Below are 24,705 nucleotides of genomic sequence, written 5' to 3'. Positions count from 1 at the left end.
TTCTGTTTTTATCTAATTTGCTTCTTTTTCTTGGTATCCTTTGTTGAAAAGCATACCTACACGTAGGCTGAGTCATAGAAGCAGGAAGGGAGCTAGCGGATGATTGGTGGCTGCACAGAGCTCTTAATCATTTTTGTTTGTTTTATCAATCTAGGAACCAAAAATCCTCCCCTTCTTTACAAAAGAACAATTCTTCCTGGAAGTCTTCTTTCAATTGGAACAAGCCCAAACTGTCAAAAAAAATAAAAAGCCACCCGCTTCTACTAAGTTGGCTTGAAGGTTTGGCCCCCGATCATGATCTTCTTCTGGTATTGGGCAGATTACACCTTTTCCCAGGGATACAGAATAGGATTCAGATCAATGCCTCCCAGGGAAAACTCTATTCTGTTCCACATTCTAAAGAACCCGGTAAAGGCATACTTTTTTTTGTTTTTTTTTTTAAATGTATTCAAGATCTAGAACTCACGGGGCTGATAGTTCCTGCCCCTATGTTGGAAAAGGCCTGGGTTTTTATTCCAACCTTTGTATATTTCCCAAGAAAGAGGTAACTCTCGCACCAATTCTAGATGTGAAAATCTTAAACGAGTTTCAGGGTCCCTACTTTCGAAATGGAAACAATTTGGACTATCTTTCCTCTCGTTCAAGAAGGCAAATATATGTCCACCATAGATTTAAAGGATGTATACCTTGATTTCCAGCAGTGTCTGGAAATTTGGTGGTTGTCTTTTTAAATTTTTTTTTTTTTTATCTGCCCATATTACTCATCCAGCTTGGGTATTAGTTCCTAGGCGTAACTCGAACCACATTATGAAAGAAAACAAAATTTATGATTAGCTGATAAATTGATTTCTTTCGTGGTGGTGAGTCTACGAGACCCACCCAATTGCATTAAATTTAGTTCATTTTTCCCTGGCAGAAGTTGTAGTTTTGCACCTTATTTTCCCTGTTCTGTCTTTTTCTACTTCTCCTTTCTTGGCTATATGTAAGACTGGCTAACTAGAGAGCTGTGAGGGATTGAGTTCTCTTGGAGTTTTGGGAATCTTTGCCTCCAAGTGGTCACAAGTTGTATTCCCAGGAGTAAAGGACCCGTGGACTTTCACCACCATGAAATTAATGAATTTATCAGGTAAGCATAAATGTATTTTTTTCTTTATAATGGTAGAAAATGTCCAGAATCCTTTCTATTGAGAATCACTTGGCCACCAGGAGGAGGCAAAAACACCCTATACCAGAGTTTAATAATCCCTCATACTTCCTCTTCCCTCACAGTATTTCTTTGCCTCGTCAAAGGAGAAAGCATGGATAGAGATGCTGCTGAAATTATGAAGAATTCCAAATGTGCATTCATTCATTGGATAGTTCTTAGAAGAAAAGGAATTAGGCAATTCTTGCTTGTGCATTATTGACCTTGTTGGAGCTGAGTCACAAGCTAGCCTTAGGTGTCAGAAGGTAGTTTCTTAGCCTCCTCCTGATGGATCAGTTTGGACACACTGCTGACTTCTGCCCCTCTCTGTTTGTTACAGATTTGGGATGAGGTTTTGGTGAAAGTCAGCTGTGGAGGGATCCAGTGGAGGGCGAGTACCTTTTTTCCCTGGGGACTCTAGCAATCTGCTCTCAGCATACTATAAACTCCTGTTCCCACTATAGTTATGGTTTTGGTCACTTTGTTAGGGGGCACATAATGTACCTAATGGGTCCTTTAGTATGAGGGTTATATTGGTGCACACTTTGGGCTTTGCTTTACACTTAGCAGGTGGTTTCTGAGTACAAAAGGAACAATCAACTTATTTCCTTTTCCCTGCATATTCCCCCAGCTCTCCATTTTTTGATGGGGAGCACTGAGTCGACATGGACATATTAACATCCTGCGTGTTACCCTCAACGCTCCGTTTTATTGTTAGTATGATATGGAGCGCAGGGGTATACACAGGACTGGCAGCATTTTCTCACCGCGGCAGTTTTCTGCTTGTTGCGCTTTCCTATCAGTCTCTTCCAGTGTGGTCCCATCTGGGATGTGAGTCGCAGCTCCATTCACGCCGTTATATTCCAGGTTCAGGAGAGGGTGAGACATGTATGCCAGAGCAGGGGGTCCCTGTTATTTAAATCACACATTGTTTATATTTTAGGCACATTATTATAGTTCCGCTTAGTGCACATCATTTGTGGATCCTTTTCCCTTCAGGGGACATCCTTTCTCTTTTCTCAGAGGGACCGGACATAGGGCTTTCTACGGAAAGAGGGATCTTTTTTCTTCACTACTTTACTCTCAATTTACTTGTTGGGGATGGAGAGAGCTGGGACTTTAGTTATTGAAGTAATGCTTTTTGAGGAGAGTTCCTCAGGTATTTCCTTTTCTTTAGATAAATGTTTACTGTGCAAGACAGCCACTGTTTGTCCCCCTGGCACTACTTTGTGGTGCATACTTGGCATCAGTTCTACAGACTCATTCTCAGGACCCAGGCCCATCTCCCAAGCCAGACCCTCCACAGGTGTATGTTATTTAAGGTGGTATAACTGAGTTTACTCCTCAATTCATTGCTCAATTACAGTCAGCTACACCGCCTTCATGTAAGCATAAACCATACTTCTTCTAGCTCTTCTTCCAAGGGCAGTGCTGTAGTTATCCCCAGGGTCATTAGACAATTACAGGAATCTGATTTAGATTAATCCTCTTCTGCCTCTGATGGAGATGTTTAGTCAGAAAATTCCACCCCTGAATCAGACAAGGAATCTGAGGATGTAAATTTTCAATTTAAGATGGACCATTTAAGGTCTTAACTTAGGGAGGTTTTAATAACCTTGGAGGTTCAGGATAAACCAGCTGAAATCAAAGTTCAGAAAATAGATTTTCCTGAGACTTTCCCTGTCCCTTCTCTGAAACTATCTCAAGAGTATAAGCCAGGGGTGCCTTTCTCCTAATTTTAAGAAGTATTTTCCAGTCCCTGACTCCAATCTGGAATTATGTAGATGTGCTATTTCTACTCTGGCAAAGAATAGTTATCATCCCCTTCGAGGACAGTACATCTTTTAGAGAATCTATGGACAGAAAACGTAAAGGTTATCTGAGGAGAGTTTTCTTAAAGGGTAACCTGCTTTTCCAACCAGCCGTCAGTGTTGCAGCGGTTGCTGGAGCAGCTGCCTTTTGGTGTGATTCTTTCTCTTAGTTAGTCTTCTTAGAGGAGGTTCAGAAAGTATTAGATTTTTGAAGTCTGCAAATTCCTTCATCTGTAATGCGGTCATTCAGATTATTTGCATCAATGCAAAGAAAACGTCTCTAGAAGTATACCTTCACATCCTGATCCATTGGTATCATCGTTGGTTCCTTCGCCTTTACCATTGGGTCTAGCTATTGCACCCAGAATATTCACAAAAGTTCTGGGAGCTGTACTTTCTTTGATTCGTTCTCAGGGGGTAGTTGTGACTCCTTACCTGGATTATATCTTGGTTCATGCTCCTTCTTTTCCTTTACCAGTGGCTCATACAAAACTACTGTTTTCTTCGCAGCCATGGCTGGAAAATAAACTAGCCAAAAAGCTCTCTTACTCCAAGTACCAGAGTGACTTTTTTGGGACTGATCATAGTGGAAATGAAGCAATTTCTAAAAGAACAACGTAGGCTGAAACTTCAGTTGGTCTGTCACCAGTTGCAGGCTCTCCATTTTCCCTCAGTAGATCAATGTTTGGAGGTTGTGGGCCTGATGGTCGCAGCTTTGGATGCAGTTCCGTTTGCAAGGTTTCACTTACAACCTTTACAACTATGCATATTAAGTCAGTGGAACAAGGATCATTCAGAGCCATGTCCTGGTTGAAGTCCACAAATCAGGTATCGCGTGGGATGGAGTTTCATCGTCCTCCTTATGAGATAATCACTACAAATTAGTCTTTCTGGTTTTGGAGCGATTTGGGGTTATTTGAGAGCACAGAGAGTTTGCTCTTCTTCCTATCAATATTCTAGATCTGAATGCTCTTAAGTAATGGCCATCTCTTCGCTCGATCCCATTTCTTCCTTTCCAGATGGACAATGTCACTGCATGACATACCACCAGGAGGGTACTCACAGCTCCCGGGCAATGAAGGAATTGTCTCGCATATTGTAATGGGCAGAGACAAATCTTTGTTAGATATCAGCGATCCACATTCCAGGAGTGGACAACTGGGAAGTGGACTGAGTCGCCAGACTCCATCCTGGAAAATAGTCTCTCAATCAGAAAATAATCAATCAGCTGATAGTTCACTGGGGGCGGGCAGGAAAAGATCTGATGGCAACTCAGCTCAATCACAGGCTCCCACGCTATAGCTCCAGAGTGAGGGATCCAAAGGCCGAGTTCACTAATGCTCTGACAGCCCCGTGGCATTATCAGCTAGTCTACTTGTTTTCTCCAGTCGTACTTCTTCCCAGAGTTATTGCTTGTCTAAAGCAGGAGGGTGTCTCGGCAATCTTTGTAGCCCCAGTGTGGCCTTGGCGAACATGGTATGCTGACCTGATCAGGATGTTCAGTGCTCACCCATGGCGCATTCCACTTCGACAGGATCTTCTTGTGCAGGAGCCGTTCTTTTATCAAAATCTTCAGTCTCTTAACTTAACTGTGTGCAGATTGAACGCTTGATTCTAGCTCAAAGGTGTTTTTTCTAATTGATACTATAATTCAGGCTCATAAGTCTGTTACTAGAAAAATCTATTATAAGGTATGCAAGGTGTACCTTTTCTTGCTGCTCTAAGCATGTTTCTTATGGCATTCAATGAGAATTCCTACGATTTTACAACTCCTTCATGAGGGTCTAGACAAGGGTCTGTTGGCCAGTTCTATTAACCCCTTAACGACCAACGACGTATGGGGTACGTCCTGCAAAAAAATGCAATAACTGTTTTTAGCCATCCGATGCAGAGAGAGCCACTCTGTTATCGTTGGTGGGTGGGAGCTCATCCAGGGAGGCGGGTGGGCAGTCATTGGTGGAGGAGGGGGGAGGGATCTTGTGTGGGTGCGTGCGCGTGCATGTGAGATCTATGAAAACAGCATCAATATGCTGTAGATCTGGAGGGTGGGAGAGAGGACTGGGGAGGGTGGGATTTTAAAATCAAGGCATCTGGGAGAGGGTGGGGGGTTGGATGTTGAGGGGGGGGCAGCTACACTCCAGAAATAAATAAAATATTTAATAAAATAAAAAAATAAAAAATACATTATTATTTTTCAAACTGGGTACTGGCAGACAGCTGCTAGTACCCAATATGGTGCACAATAAAGGCAGAGGGGGGGTTAAAGAGCTGTTTGGGGGGGGGATCAGGGAGGTTGGGGGCTAAGGGGGGTCCTACACAGCAGAAGAATTTAAAAAAAAATAATAAAAAAAAAAATTAAAACCCCCCCAAAAAACTTTTATTTTAGTACTGGCAGACTTTCTGCCAGTACTTAAGATGGCGGGGACAATTGTGGGGTGGGGGAGGGAAGTGAGCTGTTTGGGAGGGATCAGGGGGTGGGATGTGTCAGGTGGGAGGCTGATCTCTACACTAAAGCTAAAATTAACCCTGCAAGCTCCCTACAAGCTACCTAATTAACTCCTTCACTGCTAGACATAAAATACGTGTGATGCGCAGCGTCATTTAGCGACCTTCTAACTACCAAAAAGCAACGCCAAAGCCATATATGTCTGCTATTTCTGAACAAAGGGGATCCCAGAGAAGCATTTACAAAAATTTGTGCCATAATTGCACAAGCTGTTTGTAAATAATTTCAGTGAGAAACCTAAAATTGTGAAATATTTAAAGTTTTTTTTTAATTTGATCGCATTTGGCGGTGAAATGGTGGCATGAAATATACCAAAATGGGCCTAGATGAATATTTGGGGTTGTTTACTACACTACATTAAAGCTAAAATTAACCCTACAAGCTCCCTACATGCTCCCTAATTAACCCCTTCACTGCTGCGCATAATACACGTGTGGTGCGCAGTGACATTTAGCGGCCTTCTAATTACCAAAAAGCAACGTAAAAGCCATATATGTCTGCTATTTCTGAACAAAGGGGATCCCAGAGAAGCATTTAAAACCATTTGTGCAATAATTGCACAAGCTGTTTGTAAATAATTTCAGTGAGAAACCTAAAGTTTGTAAATAAATTTGTGAAAAAGTGAACATTTTTTTTTATTTGATCGCATTTGGCGGTGAAATGGTGGCATGAAATATACCAAAATGGGCCTAGATCAATACTTTGGGATGTCTTCTAAAAATAAATATATACATGTTAATGGATATTCAGGGATTCCTGACAGATATCAGTGTCCCAATGTAACTAGCGCTAATTTTGAAAAAAAGTGGTTTGGAAATAGCAAAGTGCTACTTTTATTTAGTGCCCTATAACTTGCAAAAAAGCAAAGAACATGTAAACATTGGGTATTTCTCTTGTTAAGTGTATCCAGTCCACGGATCATCCATTACTTATGGGATATTCTCCTTCCCAACAGGAAGTTGCAAGAGGATCACCCACAGCAGAGCTGCTATATAGCTCCTCCCCTCACTGCCATATCCAGTCATTCTCTTGCAACTCTCAACTAAGATGGAGGTCGTAAGAGGACTGTTGTGTTTTAGACTTAGTTTATTTCTTCAATAAAAAGTTTGTTATTTTTAAATGGTACCGGCGTGTACTGTTTATCTCAGGCAGTATTTGGAAGAAGAATCTGCCTGCGTTTTCTATGATCTTAGCAGAAGTAACTAAGATCCTTTGCTGTTCTCACATATTCTGAGAAGTGAGGTAACTTCAGAGGGGGAATAGCGTGCAGGTTTTCCTGCAATAAGGTATGTGCAGTTAAAATATTTTTCTAGGGATGGAATTTGCTAGAAAATGCTGCTGATACCGAAGTAATGTAAGTAAAGCCTTAAATGCAGTGATAGCGACTGGTATCAGGCTTATTAATAGAGATACATACTCTTATAAAAGTGTATTTTAAAACGTTTGCTGGCATGTTTAATCCTTTTTTATATATGTTATGTGATAAAACTTATTGGGGCCTAGTTTTTTCCACATGGCTGGCTTGATTTCTGCCTAGAAACAGTTTCCTGAAGCTTTCCACTGTTGCAATATGAGTGGGAAGGGCCTATTTTAGTGCTTTTCTGTGCAGCTAAAAATACTGACAAAGACATTCAGCTTCCCTCTGCATGATACAGGACATCTCTGAAGGGCTCAAAAGGCTTCAAAGTTGTGTTTGAGGAGGGTAACAATTACAATAGACTGTGGCAGTTGTTGTGACTGTGTTTAAAAAAACAAACAAACAAAAAAAAAACATTTTTGTCATTTATTATTCTGTTTTTGTTATTAAGGGGTTAATCATCCATTTGCAAGTGGGTGCAATGCTCTGCTGACTTGTTACATACACTGTAAAAATTTTGTTAGTGTAACTGACTTTTTTTCACTGTTATTTCAAATTTTGTCAAAATTTGTGTTTCTTAAAGGCGCAGTAACGTTTTTTATATTGCTTGTAAACTTGTTTTAAGTGTTTTCCAAGCTTGCTAGTCTCATTGCTAGTCTGTTTAAACATGTCTGATACAGAGGAACCTACTTGTTCATTATGTTTGAAAGCCATGGTGGAGCCCCATAGGAGAATGTGTACTAAATGTATTGATTTCACCTTAAACAGTAAAGATCAGTCTTTATCTATAAAAGAATTATCACCAGAGGGTTCTGTCGAGGGGGAAGTTATGCCGACTAACTCTCCCCACGTGTCAGACCCTTCGCCTCCCGCTCAGGGGACGCACGCTAATATGGCGCCAATTACATCAGGGACGCCCATAGCGATTACCTTGCAGGACATGGCTGCAATCATGAATAATACCCGGTCAGAGGTATTATCTAGATTGCCTGAATTAAGAGGCAAGCGCGATAGCTCTGGGGTTAGGAGAGATACAGAGCGCGCAAATGCTGTAAGAGCCATGTCTGATACTGCGTCACAGTATGCAGAACATGAGGACGGAGAGCTTCATTCTGTGGGTGACATCTCTGACTCGGGGAAACCTGATTCAGAGATTTCTAATTTTAAATTTAAGCTTGAGAACCTCCGTGTATTGCTTGGGGAGGTATTAGCTGCTCTGAATGACTGTAACACAGTTGCAATTCCAGAGAAATTGTGTAGGCTGGATAGATACTATGCCATGCCGGTGTGTACTGACGTTTTTCCTATACCTAAAAGGCTTACAGAAATTATTAGCAAGGAGTGGGATAGACCCGGTGTGCCCTTTTCCCCAACTCCTATATTTAGAAAAATGTTTCCAATAGACGCCACTACACGGGACTTATGGCAGATGGTCCCTAAGGTGGAGGGAGCAGTTTCTACTTTAGCAAAGCGTACCACTATCCCGGTTGAGGACAGTTGTGCTTTTTCAGATCCAATGGATAAAAAATTAGAGGGTTACCTTAAGAAAATGTTTATTCAACAAGGTTTTATTTTGCAGCCCCTTGCATGCATTGCGCCTGTCACTGCTGCGGCGGCATTCTGGTTTGAGGCCCTGGAAGAGGCCATCCATACAGCTCCATTGGAGGAAATTATTGACAAGCTTAGAATGCTTAAGCTAGCTAACTCATTTGTTTCTGATGCCATTGTTCATTTGACTAAACTAACGGCTAAGAATTCCGGATTCGCCATCCAGACACGTAGGGCGCTATGGCTTAAATCCTGGTCAGCTGACGTGACTTCAAAGTCTAAGTTACTCAACATTCCTTTCAAGGGGCAGACCTTATTCGGGCCTGGCTTGAAAAAAATTATTGCTGACATTACTGGAGGCAAGGGTCATACCCTTCCTCAGGACAGGGCCAAATCAAAGGCCAAACAGTCTAATTTTCGTGCCTTTCGAAATTTCAAGGCAGGAGCAGCATCAACTTCCTCCGCTTCAAAACAAGAGGGAACTGTTGCTCATTCCAGACAGGCCTGGAAACCTAACCAGTCCTGGAACAAGGGCAAGCAGGCCAGAAAACCTGCTGCTGCCCCCAAGACAGCATGAAGGAACGGCCCCCTATCCGGAAACGGATCTAGTGGGGGGCAGACTTTCTCTCTTAGCCCAGGCGTGGGCAAGAGATGTTCAGGATCCCTGGGCGTTGGAGATCATATCTCAGGGATATCTTCTGGACTTCAAAGCTTCTCCTCCACAAGGGAGATTTCATCTTTCAAAGTTATCAGCAAACCAGATAAAGAAAGAGGCATTCCTAAGCTGTGTGCAAGAGCTCCTAGTAATGGGAGTGATCCATCCAGTTCCGCGGACGGAACAGGGACAGGGGTTTTATTCAAATCTGTTTGTGGTTCCCAAGAAAGAGGGAACCTTCAGACCAATCTTGGATCTAAAGATCTTAAACAAATTCCTCAGAGTTCCATCATTCAAAATGGAAACTATTCGGACCATTCTACCCATGATCCAAGAGGGTCAGTACATGACCACAGTGGACTTAAAGGATGCCTACCTTCACATACCGATTCACAAAGATCATCATCGGTTCCTAAGGTTTGCCTTTCTAGACAGGCATTACCAATTTGTAGCTCTTCCCTTCGGGGTGGCCACAGCCCCGAGAATCTTTACAAAGGTTCTGGGCACACTTCTGGCGGTTCTAAGACCGCGAGGCATAGCAGTGGCTCCGTATCTAGATGACATCCTGATACAGGCGTCAAGCTTTCAAATTGCCAAGTCTCATACAGAGATAGTTCTGGCATTTCTGAGGTCGCATGGGTGGAAAGTGAACGTGGAAAAGAGTTCTCTATCCCCACTCACAAGAGTCACCTTCCTATGGACTGTAGAGATGAAAATTTACCTGACGGAGTCCAGGTTATCAAAACTTCTAAATGCTTGCCGTGTCCTTCATTCCATTCCACGTCCGTTAGTGGCTCAATGCAGGGAAGTAATCGGCTTAATGGTAGTGGCAATGGACATAGTGCCATTTGCGCGCCTGCATCTCAGACCGCTGCAATTATGCATGCTAAGTCAGTGGAATGGGGATTACTCAGATTTGTCCCCTCTACTAAATCTGGATCAAGAGACCAGAGATTCTCTTCTCTGGTGGCTATCTCGGGTCCATCTGTCCATGGGTATGACCTTTCGCAGGCCAGATTGGACGATTGTAACAACAGATGCCAGCCTTCTAGGTTGAGGCGCAGTCTGGAACTCCCTGAAGGCTCAGGGATCGTGGACTCAGGAGGAGAAACTCCTCCCAATAAATATTCTGGAGTTAAGAGCAATATTCAATGCTCTTCTAGCTTGGCCTCAGTTAGCAACCCTGAGGTTCATCAGATTTCAGTCGGACAACATCACGACTGTGGCTTACATCAACCATCAAGGGGGAACCAGGAGTTCCCTAGCGATGTTAGAAGTCTCAAAGATAATTCGCTGGGCAGAGTCTCACTCTTGCCATCTGTCAGCGATCCACATCCCAAGCGTAGAGAACTGGGAGGCGGATTTTCTAAGTCGTCAGACTTTTCATCCGGGAGAGTGGGAACTCCATCCGGAGGTGTTTGCTCAACTGATCCATCATTGGGGCAAACCAGAACTGGATCTCATGGCGTCTCGCCAGTACGCCAAGCTTCCTTGTTACGGATCCAGGTCCAGGGACCCGGGAGCGACGCTGATAGATGCTCTAGCAGCTCCTTGGTTCTTCAACCTGGCTTATGTGTTTCCACCGTTTCCTCTGCTCCCTCTACTGATTGCCAAAATCAAGCAGGAGAGAGCATCGGTGATTCTGATAGCGCCTGCGTGGCCACGCAGGACCTGGTATGCAGAACTAGTGGACATGTCATCCTTTCCACCATGGACTCTGCCTCTGAGGCAGGACCTTCTAATACAAGGTCCTTTCAATCATCCAAATCTAATTTCTCTGAGACTGACTGCATGGAGATTGAACGCTTGATCCTATCAAGGCGTGGCTTCTCCGAGTCAGTCATTGATACCTTAATACAGGCACGAAAGCCTGTCACCAGGAAAATCTACCATAAGATATGGCGTAAATATCTTTATTGGTGTGAATTCAAGAATTACTCATGGAGTAAGGTTAGGATTCCTAGGATATTGTCCTTTCTCCAAGAGGGTTTGGATAAAGGATTATCAGCTAGTTCTTTAAAAGGACAGATTTCTGCTCTGTCTATTCTTTTGCACAAGCGTCTGGCAGAGGTTCCAGACGTCCAGGCTTTTTGTCAGGCTTTGGTTAGAATTAAGCCTGTGTTTAAAACTGTTGCTCCCCCGTGGAGCTTAAACTTGGTTCTTAAATTTCTTCAAGGAGTTCCGTTTGAACCCCTTCATTCCATTGATATTAAACTTTTATCTTGGAAAGTTCTGTTTTTGATGGCTATTTCCTCGGCTCGAAGAGTCTCTGAGCTATCTGCCTTACAATGTGATTCTCCTTATCTGATTTTTCATGCAGATAAGGTAGTTCTGCGTACCAAACCTGGGTTTTTACCTAAGGTGGTTTCTAACAAGAATATCAATCAAGAGATTGTTGTTCCATCATTGTGTCCTAATCCTTCTTCGAAGAAGGAACGTCTCTTACATAATCTGGACGTAGTCCGTGCCTTGAAGTTTTACTTACAAGCTACTAAAGATTTTCGCCAAACATCTTCCCTGTTTGTCGTTTACTCTGGACAGAGGAGAGGTCAAAAAGCTTCGGCAACCTCTCTTTCCTTTTGGTTTCGGAGCATAATTCGCCTGCTGGACAGCAGCCCCCTGAAAGGATTACAGCTCATTCTACTAGAGCTGTGGCTTCCACCTGGGCCTTTAAAAATGAGGCCTCTGTTGAACAGCTTTGCAAGGCTGCGACTTGGTCTTCGCTTCACACCTTTTCAAAATTTTACAAATTTGATACTTTTGCTTCTTCGGAGGCTCTTTTTGGGAGAAAGGTTCTTCAGGCAGCGGTTCCTTCTGTTTAATCCTGCCTTGTCCCTCCCATCATCCGTGTACTTTAGCTTTGGTATTGGTATCCCATAAGTAATCGATGATCCGTGGACTGGATACACTTAACAAGAGAAAACATAATTTATGCTTACCTGATAAATTTATTTCTCTTGTAGTGTATCCAGTCCACGGCCCGCCCTGTCCTTTTAAGGCAGGTCTAAATTTTAATTAAACTACAGTCACCACTGCACCCTATGGTTTCTCCTTTCTCGTCTTGTTTCGGTCGAATAACTGGATATGGCAGTGAGGGGAGGAGCTATATAGCAGCTCTGCTGTGGGTGATCCTCTTGCAACTTCCTGTTGGGAAGGAGAATATCCCATAAGTAATGGATGATCCGTGGACTGGATACACTACAAGAGAAATAAATTTATCAGGTAAGCATAAATTATGTTTTCTAAACTCAGGACAAAATTTAGAAACTATTTAGCATGGGTGTTTTTTGGTGGTTGTAGATGTGCAACAGATTTTGGGGGTCAAAGTTTGAAAAAAATGTTTTTTTTCCTCATATTTTATAATTTTTTTTAATAGTAAATTATAAGATATGATAAAAATAATGGTATCTTTAGAAAGTCCATTTAATGGCGAGAAAAACGGTATATAATATGTGTGGGTACAGTAAATGAGTAAGAGGAAAATTACAGCTAAACACAAACACCGCAGAAATTTAAAAATAGCCTTGGTCCCAAACGGTCAACAAATGGAAAAGTGCTCTGGTCACTAAGGGGTTAAGGGTCAGATTTCTGCCCTTTTAGGTCTTCTACATAGGAAGTTAGCTCGTTTGTCTGATATTCATTCCTTTACCGATATTTATCCTCCTTGGAATCTTAACCTAGTTCTCAAGGTTTTACAGTCTCCCCCATTCAAACCAATGCATTCTTTGGATATTAAGATATTATCTTGGAAAGTGTTATTCCTTTTCGCAATCTCTTCAGCAAGAAGAGTTTATGTGATGTCAGCTCTTTCGTCTGATCCTCAGTAGTTGACTTTTCTTCAGGATAAAGCAGTTCTGCATACTGTGTCAGTTTTCTTTCCTAAAGGTTATTTCGGTGGATATTTTAACAGTGAGATTGCTGTTCCTTCTCTCTGTCCGAACCCTACGTCTTCAAAGCAATGATTCTTGCATAATCTAGACTTGGTTTTGGCTTTGACATTCATGCTACTAAAGAATCAAGTCAATCTTCTATTTTATTTCTTATTTATTTTGGTTAGAGAGAGGGTCAAAAAGCTACTTCTGTTTCCTTGTCCTTTTGGTTGAGGAGTTTAATCCGCATGGCTTACTTGGAGGTGGGTCAGCAGTCGCCTACTTGAATCATTGCTCACTCTGCTTGTCCAGTTTTAACTTCCTGGGCCTTTAAAAATGAGGCTTCTGTAGTAGAACAGATCTGCAAGGCTGCTACCTAGTCGTCCAGGCATACCTTTACCAAATTCTATCACTTTGACATTTTTGCCTCGGCGGACGCAGATTTTAGCAGAAAAGTCCTACAGGCAGTAGTTTCTAATAATTGAGGGCCTTCTGTTTTTCTTTTATGTATTTTCCCACCCATATTTTGTGGACTCCACAGCTTGGGTATTGATTCCCAACAGTAAGGATCGTGGACTCTCACTACCATTAGAATTAATTTCTTTCTTGGTAGTGAGAGTCCTTGAGCACGCCAGACATGTTTTTTATTTATTTTTTGGTGACCACAGTCCGGGTTTGCATCTCTGTGCCCTATTGTCTTTTTTGCTTTTTTCTATCCTCTGCTATGCAATACTGGGAGGGAAGAGGAAGTAGGAGGGATTATTAAACTCTGGAATAGGGTGTCTTTGCCTCCTCCTAGTGGCCAGGTGATGTAATTCCCAACAGTAAGGATCGTGGACTCTCACTACCAAGAAAGAAATGAATTTATCAGGTAAGAATAAATTATGATTTTTATTGTTTTTTCAGGAGTGGCAGCAAAATTTCAATAATTGAAAGCTATCATGCATCTGCGTCTAGGCAGGTTTTTTATTCAGGAATATTTGTTACAAACTGCAGTTACTGTTTTAATGCTTAGTTTTGCTTGTTTTCTGTCTCCATGATACTCAAATCATTTAGCTTGGCTAGGTTTTCTGTGCGCCTTATATTTTTTATTGTGCACTGGTTGGTTAGAAAAGGTTGGGAACAATGTAGTTTTTCACATGCCTTTATTGCGTGGAGATCATGTGAATATATAAATAAATATTACTATCAAAATAGTATTTCACTATTGGTGTTCTGTGCTTCCATTTTGTTTGCTGTCATGTTTTAGCGCTTTTCTCTGCATGGTTGCAGGCATATGAGATATCTTTATCTTTTTTTTTGGCTTGAAGTTTTTGCTTAAATTAATAGTCTAGTCAAAATTAAACTTTCATGAATCAGAGCATGCAATTTAAAGCGACTTTCTAATTTACTCCTAGTATCAATTTTCTTTGTTCTCTTGGTATCTTTATTGTAAATGTAGCCACTAATCAGGAAGCACTACCCAGGTGCTAAACCAAAAATGGACCAGTTCCTAAGCTTACATTAAAATAAAGATACCAAGAGAACAAAGAAAAATTCAGAATAGGAGTAAATTAGTAAGTTGCTTAAAATTGCATTCTCTATCCGAATCACAAACGTTTAATTTTGACAAAACTATCCCTTTAATGGCTTCGTGAAAAATCTTCATTCCATTGTTATGTCTGTCTCAACCAATGTTTATTTAGCCCAGGTGTAAGTCTTTAGTGTGTATGGGCTTTAATGTTCTCGTTTTAAACCTTTAATGTAAGCTTCCCTTCATGCCTCTCATGGCATATGACTACTGTCTATTACCTTTGCACCATTGTATGTTTTTTGCAGTTATTATATTTACTTGTTAACTCAGGGATTTAGCGTTCAGTGTTAGTACCTAGCAGCTAGACAAGGGTATTTGTATGTAGATAAATAATCATTCTGGAAGTTTGCTGCAAGACGTGATATTAAAGATTTGTCTGCAAGGACATTGTAACTGAATAAATGCAGGTAAGGACGTTGAAAAGTATATGTGCCTTTTAAATACTAGGATTTGCAGGTAGATCATTCTCCATCATCTCAGCTTATCAAGCAATGAAGTTGCCTCTGCAACTATAGGCTCCTTTTATTTACAAGGGCAGTTTTGACTTGTTGGGCTGTTGAAAGAGACATTTCTATTGAGTATCGGTGTAAGATAGCATCATGGAGTTCTCCTGCATGTTTTTGGCGAGAGTTCTTCTTTCTGTGTTTGCCTTTGAGTAAAACATCACTATTCAACATGATTACTACTAGGGCATGTTAAGATAGACAGAAATTAAATTATAATGTACTACCATATCTTGAGTCCATTCTCTTAAAGTACTGCACAAACTTCCCTTCCATTCATTACTGCCTTTTAAGTAAGATAATGTTACCAGAAGAGGGAGGAGTCTTATAACCACCTCAAATATGTGGTTACTGTGCACTATTACATTGAATGTGTTTTTAAAGATACATTTTACTTGAATGTATTAAGTTTTAGACAGCTGCTTAACCTTTGTCACTTAATATAACTGTTTTTGCTATTTGAACCCACCAACCATACTAAAAAATGTAATTCTGCAGTAATGGGTATAGAAAAAGTTATGTAAATAAGAGCCAGCAAACAAAATCCCTGGGGGGATGGGAGAGATGGGTACTAAAATCTTCAATTGTTCATATTCAATTGTACTTTGTGTACACAGACAACGATAAGATTAAAAAAAATTGTGTTTGTTGTATCTAGATTGATAGAATAAGCTCAGACCACTTGCATGGGTTGTGATTTTGAAAGAGCAAAAATGGCTATTCCATATACAAAAATATTCCTTAAGGTGCAATTTTCCCAACTTTTTATACTCTGCAGTCTGTCATTGGAAACACATTAAACTCCTCTTCAGAACACTGTTCTCTGCAATTAACGTTTCCTCCTAGATGTAAAATTGCATCACCACTGGGTCCTGCTGCTAAATATGTATAAATAAAACGTTAATGTGGTTTTTTTTTTTGTTTTATAGTTTAACTGGTATTTATTCTAACTAATTGGCAACTAATTTTTGTTTTTAAATTGTCAGTGTCACACTAATTCCATTTGTTTTAAAAGCTGCCATCTTGGCACATACCCAATTCCTTATTAATGTCAACATTGTATTATCGATCAATAGTTAACTGAGACATCATCTCGATATGCAAGAAAAATTTCGGGCACAACTGCTCTTCAGGAAGCACTGAAAGAAAAGCAGCAACATATCGAACAACTATTGGCTGAAAGGGACGTGGAGCGTGCTGAAGTTGCTAAGGCCACAAGTCATGTTGGAGAGGTAGAGCAGGAACTAGCAGGGATACGACATGGACATGATCAGGTAAGAGACTTATTTGTAAGAAAAATTTACGTAATTTAGGAAAAAGCTCCCAGATTTTTTATTTGTGGTGTATAAAATGTGTGAACTTGCTGTATTAGTAAACATTTTTCATGTATTATTGTGACACAGGATAAGGTAGAATCCTTTACTACAAATTAGGATTTTATATCTAGTTTACAGAAGTAAATTTGAGTTATACCAACTTTCCCTTTTAAGCCTTAGTTTTAACCTCTGTAGAATTATTCATTTCAATAGAACATATAGTCTTAGCTTGTTTCACCTTTCTCCTTAAAGGGGCAGTAAAGTCGTAATTAAACATTCATGATTCAGACAGCGCATACAATTTGAAATAACTTTTCTCCAACATAGGTGTGTCCGGTCCACGGCGTCATCCTTACTTGTGGGATATTCTCTTCCCCAACAGGAAATGGCAAAGAGCCCAGCAAAGCTGGTCACATGATCCCTCCTAGGCTCCGCCTACCCCAGTCATTCTCTTTGCCGTTGTACAGGCAACATCTCCACGGAGATGGCTTAGAGTTTTTTAGTGTTTAACTGTAGTTTTTATTATTCAATCAAGAGTTTGTTATTTTGAAATAGTGCTGGTATGTACTATTTACTCAGAAACAGAAAAGAGATGAAGATTTCTGTTTGTATGAGGAAAATGATTTTAGCAACCGTCACTAAAATCCATGGCTGTTCCACACAGGACTGTTGAGAGCAATTAACTTCAGTTGGGGGAACAGTGAGCAGTCTCTTGCTGCTTGAGGTATGACACATTCTAACAAGACGATGTAATGCTGGAAGCTGTCATTTTCCCTATGGGATCCGGTAAGCCATGTTTATTACGATCGTAAATAAGGGCTTCACAAGGGCTTATTAAGACTGTAGACTTTTTCTGGGCTAAATCGATTCATTATTAACACATATTTAGCCTTGAGGAATCATTTTATTTGGGTATTTTGATATAATAATATCGGCAGGCACGGTTTTAGACACCTTATTCTTTAGGGGCTTTCCCAAAGCATAGGCAGAGCCTCATTTTCGCGCCGGTGTTGCGCACTTGTTTTTGAGAGGCATGGCATGCAGTCGCATGTGAGAGGAGCTCTGATACTTAGAAAAGACTTTCTGAAGGCGTCATTTGGTATCGTATTCCCCTTTGGGCTTGGTTGGGTCTCAGCAAAGCAGATACCAGGGACTGTAAAGGGGTTAAAGTTCAAAACGGCTCCGGTTCCGTTATTTTAAGGGTTAAAGCTTCCAAATTTGGTGTGCAATACTTTTAAGGCTTTAAGACACTGTGGTGAAAATTTGGTGAATTTTGAACAATTCCTTCATGTTTTTTCGCAATTGCAGTAATAAAGTGTGTTCAGTTTAAAATTTAAAGTGACAGTAACGGTTTTATTTTAAAACGTTTTTTGTACTTTGTTATCAAGTTTATGCCTGTTTAACATGTCTGAACTACCAGATAGACTGTGTTCTGAATGTGGGGAAGCCAGAATTCCTATTCATTTAAATAAATGTGATTTATGTGACAATGACAATGATGCCCAAGATGATTCCTCAAGTGAGGGGAGTAAGCATGGTACTGCATCATTCCCTCCTTCGTCTACACGAGTCTTGCCCACTCAGGAGGCCCCTAGTACATCTAGCGCGCCAATACTCCTTACTATGCAACAATTAACGGCTGTAATGGATAATTCTGTCAAAAACATTTTAGCCAAAATGAACACTTATCAGCGTAAGCGCGACTGCTCTGTTTTAGATACTGAAGAGCATGACGACGCTGATAATAATGTTTCTGAAGGGCCCCTAACCCAGTCTGATGGGGCCAGGGAGGTTTTGTCTGAGGGAGAAATTACTGATTCAGGGAACATTTCTCAACATGCTGAACCTGATGTGATTACATTTAAATTTAAGTTGGAACATCTCCGCATTCTGCTTAAGGAGGTATTATCCACTCTGGATGATTGTGACAAGTTGGTCATCCCAGAGAAACTATGTAAAATGGACAAGTTCCTAGAGGTGCCGGGGCTCCCAGAAGCTTTTCCTATACCCAAGCGGGTGGCGGACATTGTTAATAAAGAATGGGAAAGGCCCGGTATTCCTTTCGTCCCTCCCCCCATATTTAAAAAATTGTTTCCTATGGTCGACCCCAGAAAGGACTTATGGCAGACAGTCCCCAAGGTCGAGGGAGCGGTTTCCACTTTAAACAAACGCACCACTATACCCATAGAGGATAGTTGTGCTTTCAAAGATCCTATGGATAAAAAATTAGAAGGTTTGCTTAAAAAGATGTTTGTTCAGCAGGGTTACCTTCTACAACCGATTTCATGCGTTGTCCCTGTCGCTACAGCCGCATGTTTCTGGTTCGATGAGCTGATAAAGGCGGTCGATAGTGATTCTCCTCCTTATGAGGAGATTATGGACAGAATCAATGCTCTCAAATTGGCTAATTCTTTTACCCTAGACGCCACTTTGCAATTGGCTAGGTTAGCGGCTAAGAATTCTGGGTTTGCTATTGTGGCGCGCAGAGCGCTTTGGTTGAAATCTTGGTCGGCTGATGCGTCTTCCAAGAACAAGCTACTTAACATTCCTTTCAAGGGGAAAACGCTGTTTGGCCCTGACTTGAAAGAGATTATCTCTGATATCACTGGGGGTAAGGGCCACGCCCTTCCTCAGGATCGGCCTTTCAAGGCAAAAAATAAACCTAATTTTCGTCCCTTTCGTAGAAACGGACCAGCCCAAAGTGCTACGTCCTCTAAGCAAGAGGGTAATACTTCTCAAGCCAAGCCAGCTTGGAGACCAATGCAAGGCTGGAACAAGGGAAAGCAGGCCAAGAAACCTGCCACTGCTACCAAGACAGCATGAAATGTTGGCCCCCGATCCGGGACCGGATCTGGTGGGGGGCAGACTCTCTCTCTTCGCTCAGGCTTGGGCAAGAGATGTTCTGGATCCTTGGGCGCTAGAAATAGTCTCCCAAGGTTATCTTCTGGAATTCAAGGGGCTTCCCCCAAGGGGGAGGTTCCACAGGTCTCAGTTGTCTTCAGACCACATAAAAAGACAGGCATTCTTACATTGTGTAGAAGACCTGTTAAAAATGGGAGTGATTCATCCTGTTCCATTAAGAGAACAAGGGATGGGGTTCTACTCCAATCTGTTCATAGTTCCCAAAAAAGAGGGAACGTTCAGACCAATCTTAGATCTCAAGATCTTAAACAAGTTTCTCAAGGTTCCATCGTTCAAGATGGAAACCATTCGAACTATTCTTCCTTCCATCCAGGAAGGTCAATTCATGACCACGGTGGATTTAAAGGATGCGTATCTACATATTCCTATCCACAAGGAACATCATCGGTTCCTAAGGTTCGCATTCCTGGACAAGCATTACCAGTTCGTGGCGCTTCCTTTCGGATTAGCCACTGCTCCAAGGATTTTCACAAAGGTACTAGGGTCCCTTCTAGCTGTGCTAAGACCAAGGGGCATTGCTGTAGTACCTTATTTGGACGACATTCTGATTCAAGCGTCGTCCCTTCCTCAAGCAAAGGCTCACACGGACATAGTCCTGGCCTTTCTCAGATCTCACGGATGGAAAGTGAACGTGGAAAAGAGTTCTCTATCTCCGTCAACAAGGGTTCCCTTCTTGGGAACAATAATAGACTCCTTAGAAATGAGGATATTTCTGACAGAGGCCAGAAAAACAAAGCTTCTAGACTCTTGTCGGATACTTCATTCCGTTCCTCTTCCTTCCATAGCTCAGTGCATGGAAGTGATCGGGTTGATGGTAGCGGCAATGGACATAGTTCCTTTTGCGCGCATTCATCTAAGACCATTACAACTGTGCATGCTCAGTCAGTGGAATGGGGATTATACAGACTTGTCTCCGAAGATACAAGTAAATCAGAGGACCAGAGACTCACTCCGTTGGTGGCTGTCCCTGGACAACCTGTCACAAGGGATGACATTCCGCAGACCAGAGTGGGTCATTGTCACGACCGACGCCAGTCTGATGGGCTGGGGCGCGGTCTGGGGATCCCTGAAAGCTCAGGGTCTTTGGTCTCGGGAAGAATCTCTTCTACCGATAAATATTCTGGAACTGAGAGCGATATTCAATGCTCTCAAGGCTTGGCCTCAGCTAGCGAGGGCCAAGTTCATACGGTTTCAATCAGACAACATGACAACTGTTGCGTACATCAACCATCAGGGGGGAACAAGGAGTTCCCTAGCGATGGAAGAAGTGACCAAAATCATTCTATGGGCGGAGTCTCACTCCTGCCACCTGTCCGCTATCCACATCCCAGGAGTGGAAAATTGGGAAGCGGATTTTCTGAGTCGTCAGACATTGCATCCGGGGGAGTGGGAACTCCATCCGGAAATCTTTGCCCAAGTCACTCAGCTGTGGGGCATTCCAGACATGGATCTGATGGCCTCTCGTCAGAACTTCAAAGTTCCTTGCTACGGGTCCAGATCCAGGGATCCCAAGGCGGCTCTAGTGGATGCACTAGTAGCACCTTGGACCTTCAAACTAGCTTATGTGTTCCCGCCGTTTCCTCTCATCCCCAGGCTGGTAGCCAGGATCAATCAGGAGTGGGCGTCGGTTATCTTGATAGCTCCTGCGTGGCCACGCAGGACTTGGTATGCAGATCTGGTGAATATGTCATCGGCTCCACCTTGGAAGCTACCTTTGAGACGAGACCTTCTTGTTCAGGGTCCGTTCGAACATCCGAACCTGGTTTCACTCCAGCTGACTGCTTGGAGATTGAACGCTTGATCTTATCGAAGCGAGGGTTCTCAGATTCTGTTATCGATACTCTTGTTCAGGCCAGAAAGCCTGTAACTAGAAAGATTTACCACAAAATTTGGAAAAAATATATCTGTTGGTGTGAATCTAAAGGATTCCCTTGGGACAAGGTTAAGATTCCTAAGATTCTATCCTTCCTTCAAGAAGGATTGGAAAAAGGATTATCTGCAAGTTCCCTGAAGGGACAGATTTCTGCCTTGTCTGTGTTACTTCACAAAAAGCTGGCAGCTGTGCCAGATGTTCAAGCCTTTGTTCAGGCTCTGGTTAGAATTAAGCCTGTTTACAAACCTTTGACTCCTCCTTGGAGTCTCAATTTAGTTCTTTCAGTTCTTCAGGGGGTTCCGTTTGAACCCTTACATTCCGTTGATATTAAGTTATTATCTTGGAAAGTTTTGTTTTTAGTTGCAATTTCTTCTGCTAGAAGAGTTTCAGAATTATCTGCTCTGCAGTGTTCTCCTCCTTATCTGGTGTTCCATGCAGATAAGGTGGTTTTACGTACTAAACCTGGTTTTCTTCCAAAAGTTGTTTCTAACAAAAACATTAACCAGGAGATTATCGTACCTTCTCTGTGTCCGAAACCAGTTTCAAAGAAGGAACGTTTGTTGCACAATTTGGATGTTGTTCGCGCTCTAAAATTCTATTTAGAAGCTACAAAGGATTTTAGACAAACATCTTCCTTGTTTGTTGTTTATTCCGGTAAAAGGAGAGGTCAAAAAGCAACTTCTACCTCTCTCTCTTTTTGGATTAAAAGCATCATCAGATTGGCTTACGAGACTGCCGGACGGCAGCCTCCCGATAGAATCACAGCTCATTCCACTAGGGCTGTGGCTTCCACATGGGCCTTCAAGAACGAGGCTTCTGTTGATCAGATATGTAGGGCAGCGACTTGGTCTTCACTGCACACTTTTACCAAATTTTACAAGTTTGATACTTTTGCTTCTTCTGAGGCTATTTTTGGGAGAAAGGTTTTGCAAACCGTGGTGCCTTCCATTTAGGTGACCTGATTTGCTCCCTCCCTTCATCTGTGTCCTAAAGCTTTGGTATTGGTTCCCACAAGTAAGGATGACGCCGTGGACCGGACACACCTATGTTGGAGAAAACAGAATTTATGTTTACCTGATAAATTACTTTCTCCAACGGTGTGTCCGGTCCACGGCCCGCCCTGGTTTTTTTTTAATCAGGTCTGATAATTTATTTTCTTTAACTACAGTCACCACGGTACCATATGGTTTCTCCTATGCAAATATTCCTCCTTAACGTCGGTCGAATGACTGGGGTAGGCGGAGCCTAGGAGGGATCATGTGACCAGCTTTGCTGGGCTCTTTGCCATTTCCTGTTGGGGAAGAGAATATCCCACAAGTAAGGATGACGCCGTGGACCGGACACACCGTTGGAGAAAGTAATTTATCAGGTAAACATAAATTCTGTTTTCTTTCCTAAGATATGGTGAGTCCATGGCATCATCAATTACTGTTGGGAATATCATTCCTGGCCAGCAGGAGGAGGCAAAGAGCACAACAGTTAAACTGTTGAGTATCACTCCCTCCCCTACCCATAATCCCCAGTCATTCTCTTTGCCTCTGTCAATGGAGGAGGTGAAGTTTTTGGTGAAAAATTGGATTTAATTCACTACAAGCAAGATTTTTTTTTTATTATTCTTTAGAAGCCAGAGTAGGTTTACTCTGATTTTCCTATGTTCTGGGAATAGCTGTTAATCTCTTCAGTAGGGCAGTTGTGGCTTTAAAGCAGTTAGAAACTTGTGAGGTGGGCCTTGCTGAGTTTTTTTAACACATTTGCTGCCCATGTTGTAGAAAGCCAGAGTAGGTTTACTCTGTCTTTTCTTTTCTACAGGTCTCTGTGAGGAGCAGATGTCCTCTCATATTTGATCAGCTGTCTACATGCCGGATGGCAAACTTTGCAGGTAAGTGCTGTAATATCTACCAGGTGGGGATGTCCTGCAGTATTGAATTTTGGACAATTATGATCCTTGGGTAAGGATTAAAGTGGCATAGGGCAGGCGCGTTAAGCATGTGATAGAGACGTCATTATCCCCTTTTGGAGCTGAAGGGGTTAATTGCTAAATAGCTCTTATTTTTCCCTTGATGATTTCTTTATTAAGAATTTGTATGTGAGGTGCTTAAGACTGTTGTCGGTCTCCTTCGTTTAGAAGCCGTTTTCAGGTTTTACGCTAGAGAAGTCTCTCAGCCTGTTTAGACTTCTAGCATATCACGTGACGCTCCACGGAGAGGTGTCGGCTACACGGAAGATTTCTGCAGCTAATCCTGTGTTACGTTTTCTAATCGGCAGGTAGGCGCCTCTGTTATACTGAGGTGTGGTGGTCCCCAGAAGTTTTGTTGAGTGTTGTTTTTCTTAAGTCTTTAGTTGCTTCTGTGGGAACTAGTACTTTCAGCTGAGGTCAGAGGTAATTTGCAAGCAGAAATTGCTCTAGACATTTTATTTATTATTCTTTTTTTTTTTTTTTTTTTATATATGTATATTTTTTTTTATGAGAATTATACAAATACAGTACATAACACCAGACCCGGCCTAAGGGTTACACAGTACGGCCGGGAGTGGATGAGAGTGAAATCATTTTACAACAAATGATAAAGGCTATATAAACATATTATTTAAACATAGCAACAAGGTAAGTTTCCTAACAGAGCGAGTTGGGGGGAAGGAGGGTAGGGGAATAGAAACAAATGCACCAAATGGGTCATCCCTAGACTTCACAGAGCTATCATAAGTGAGGGAAAATGTGGTCAGCAAACAACCTGCAAAGGTTATTACTGAAGCCGAAAATCGGAGGGGGTCAGAGTCAGGTGAGTCCATGTGTAAATGCTAGTATATGTTAGGTTTGGAGGGGGCGGGGGGGGGGGGGGGTTATTACACAATGGTATCACTGAGAGTGATATCCAAAGTGTAGGGGGAGCTAGTAGAGAAGAAGTTACGGCTCACTGACTAATTGTGGGGATCATTGTCCATCTTGATACTCTCAGGTCAGGGATGGAGTTAGTCATTTAGGGTGGTACGGGTTCTAGGGGTCATAAGAGTCTCCCAGGGTTCCCAGATCTGGGCATAAGTGCCCATTTGTCTATTGGCCAGATATGCAGCGCTCTCCATGGACTTAAAGTATTCAACCATCTCCAGCACACACCTCCATCTTGGGGGATGTTTTTTTTCCAATTTCTAGCTATCAGTAGCTTGGCTGATAGAAGGATGCAGATCAGCAAACATTTGCTATGAGAGGGAATTGGAGGGATATCAATATGGCGTATACCCATGGAAGGGAGTGTGACACTAGGGAGACCCAGTTTGGTACACAGATGCCTCGTCTTAGCCCAGTAGGTCTCGAGTTGGGGGCAATCCCACCACACATGCGTGGGGTTGCCTCTCCCTCCGCATTCCCTCCAGCACAGTCCTGATGTTGTAGGGTAGAATTTCTGTAGTTTAGTTGGCACCAAGTGCCATCGGGTGAGAAGTTTATAGAAAAGTTCATACACCATTACACAGTGTATGGCCATCCTGGTGTTATTATTATTGTTCTTTATTTATAAAGCGCCAACAGTTTCTGCAGCGCTGCCCATGGGTACAAGGATTAAAAGTACAATGGAGAAACAATACAATAAGA

General features: G+C 42.1%; 1 protein-coding gene across 5 annotated transcripts in view; it reads left to right on the top strand.

Moving 5' to 3' along the window:
- CLIP1 (CAP-Gly domain containing linker protein 1) overlaps positions 1-24,705 on the top strand; it is an 868,764-nt gene that overhangs the window by 371,884 nt on the left and 472,175 nt on the right. For all 5 annotated transcript variants that reach the window (XM_053701760.1, XM_053701761.1, XM_053701758.1 and 2 more), the window contains exon 6: positions 16,082-16,279. In XM_053701760.1, coding sequence (XP_053557735.1) covers positions 16,082-16,279 — 198 coding nt within the window. The remainder of the gene's footprint in view (positions 1-16,081; positions 16,280-24,705) is intronic.

The sequence above is a fragment of the Bombina bombina genome, chromosome 2, assembly GCF_027579735.1.
Source record: "Bombina bombina isolate aBomBom1 chromosome 2, aBomBom1.pri, whole genome shotgun sequence".
NCBI classification, from domain to species: domain Eukaryota; kingdom Metazoa; phylum Chordata; class Amphibia; order Anura; family Bombinatoridae; genus Bombina; species Bombina bombina.
Note: the sequence above shows the minus strand (reverse complement) of the source record. Positions and strands in the feature narration are given on the sequence as shown.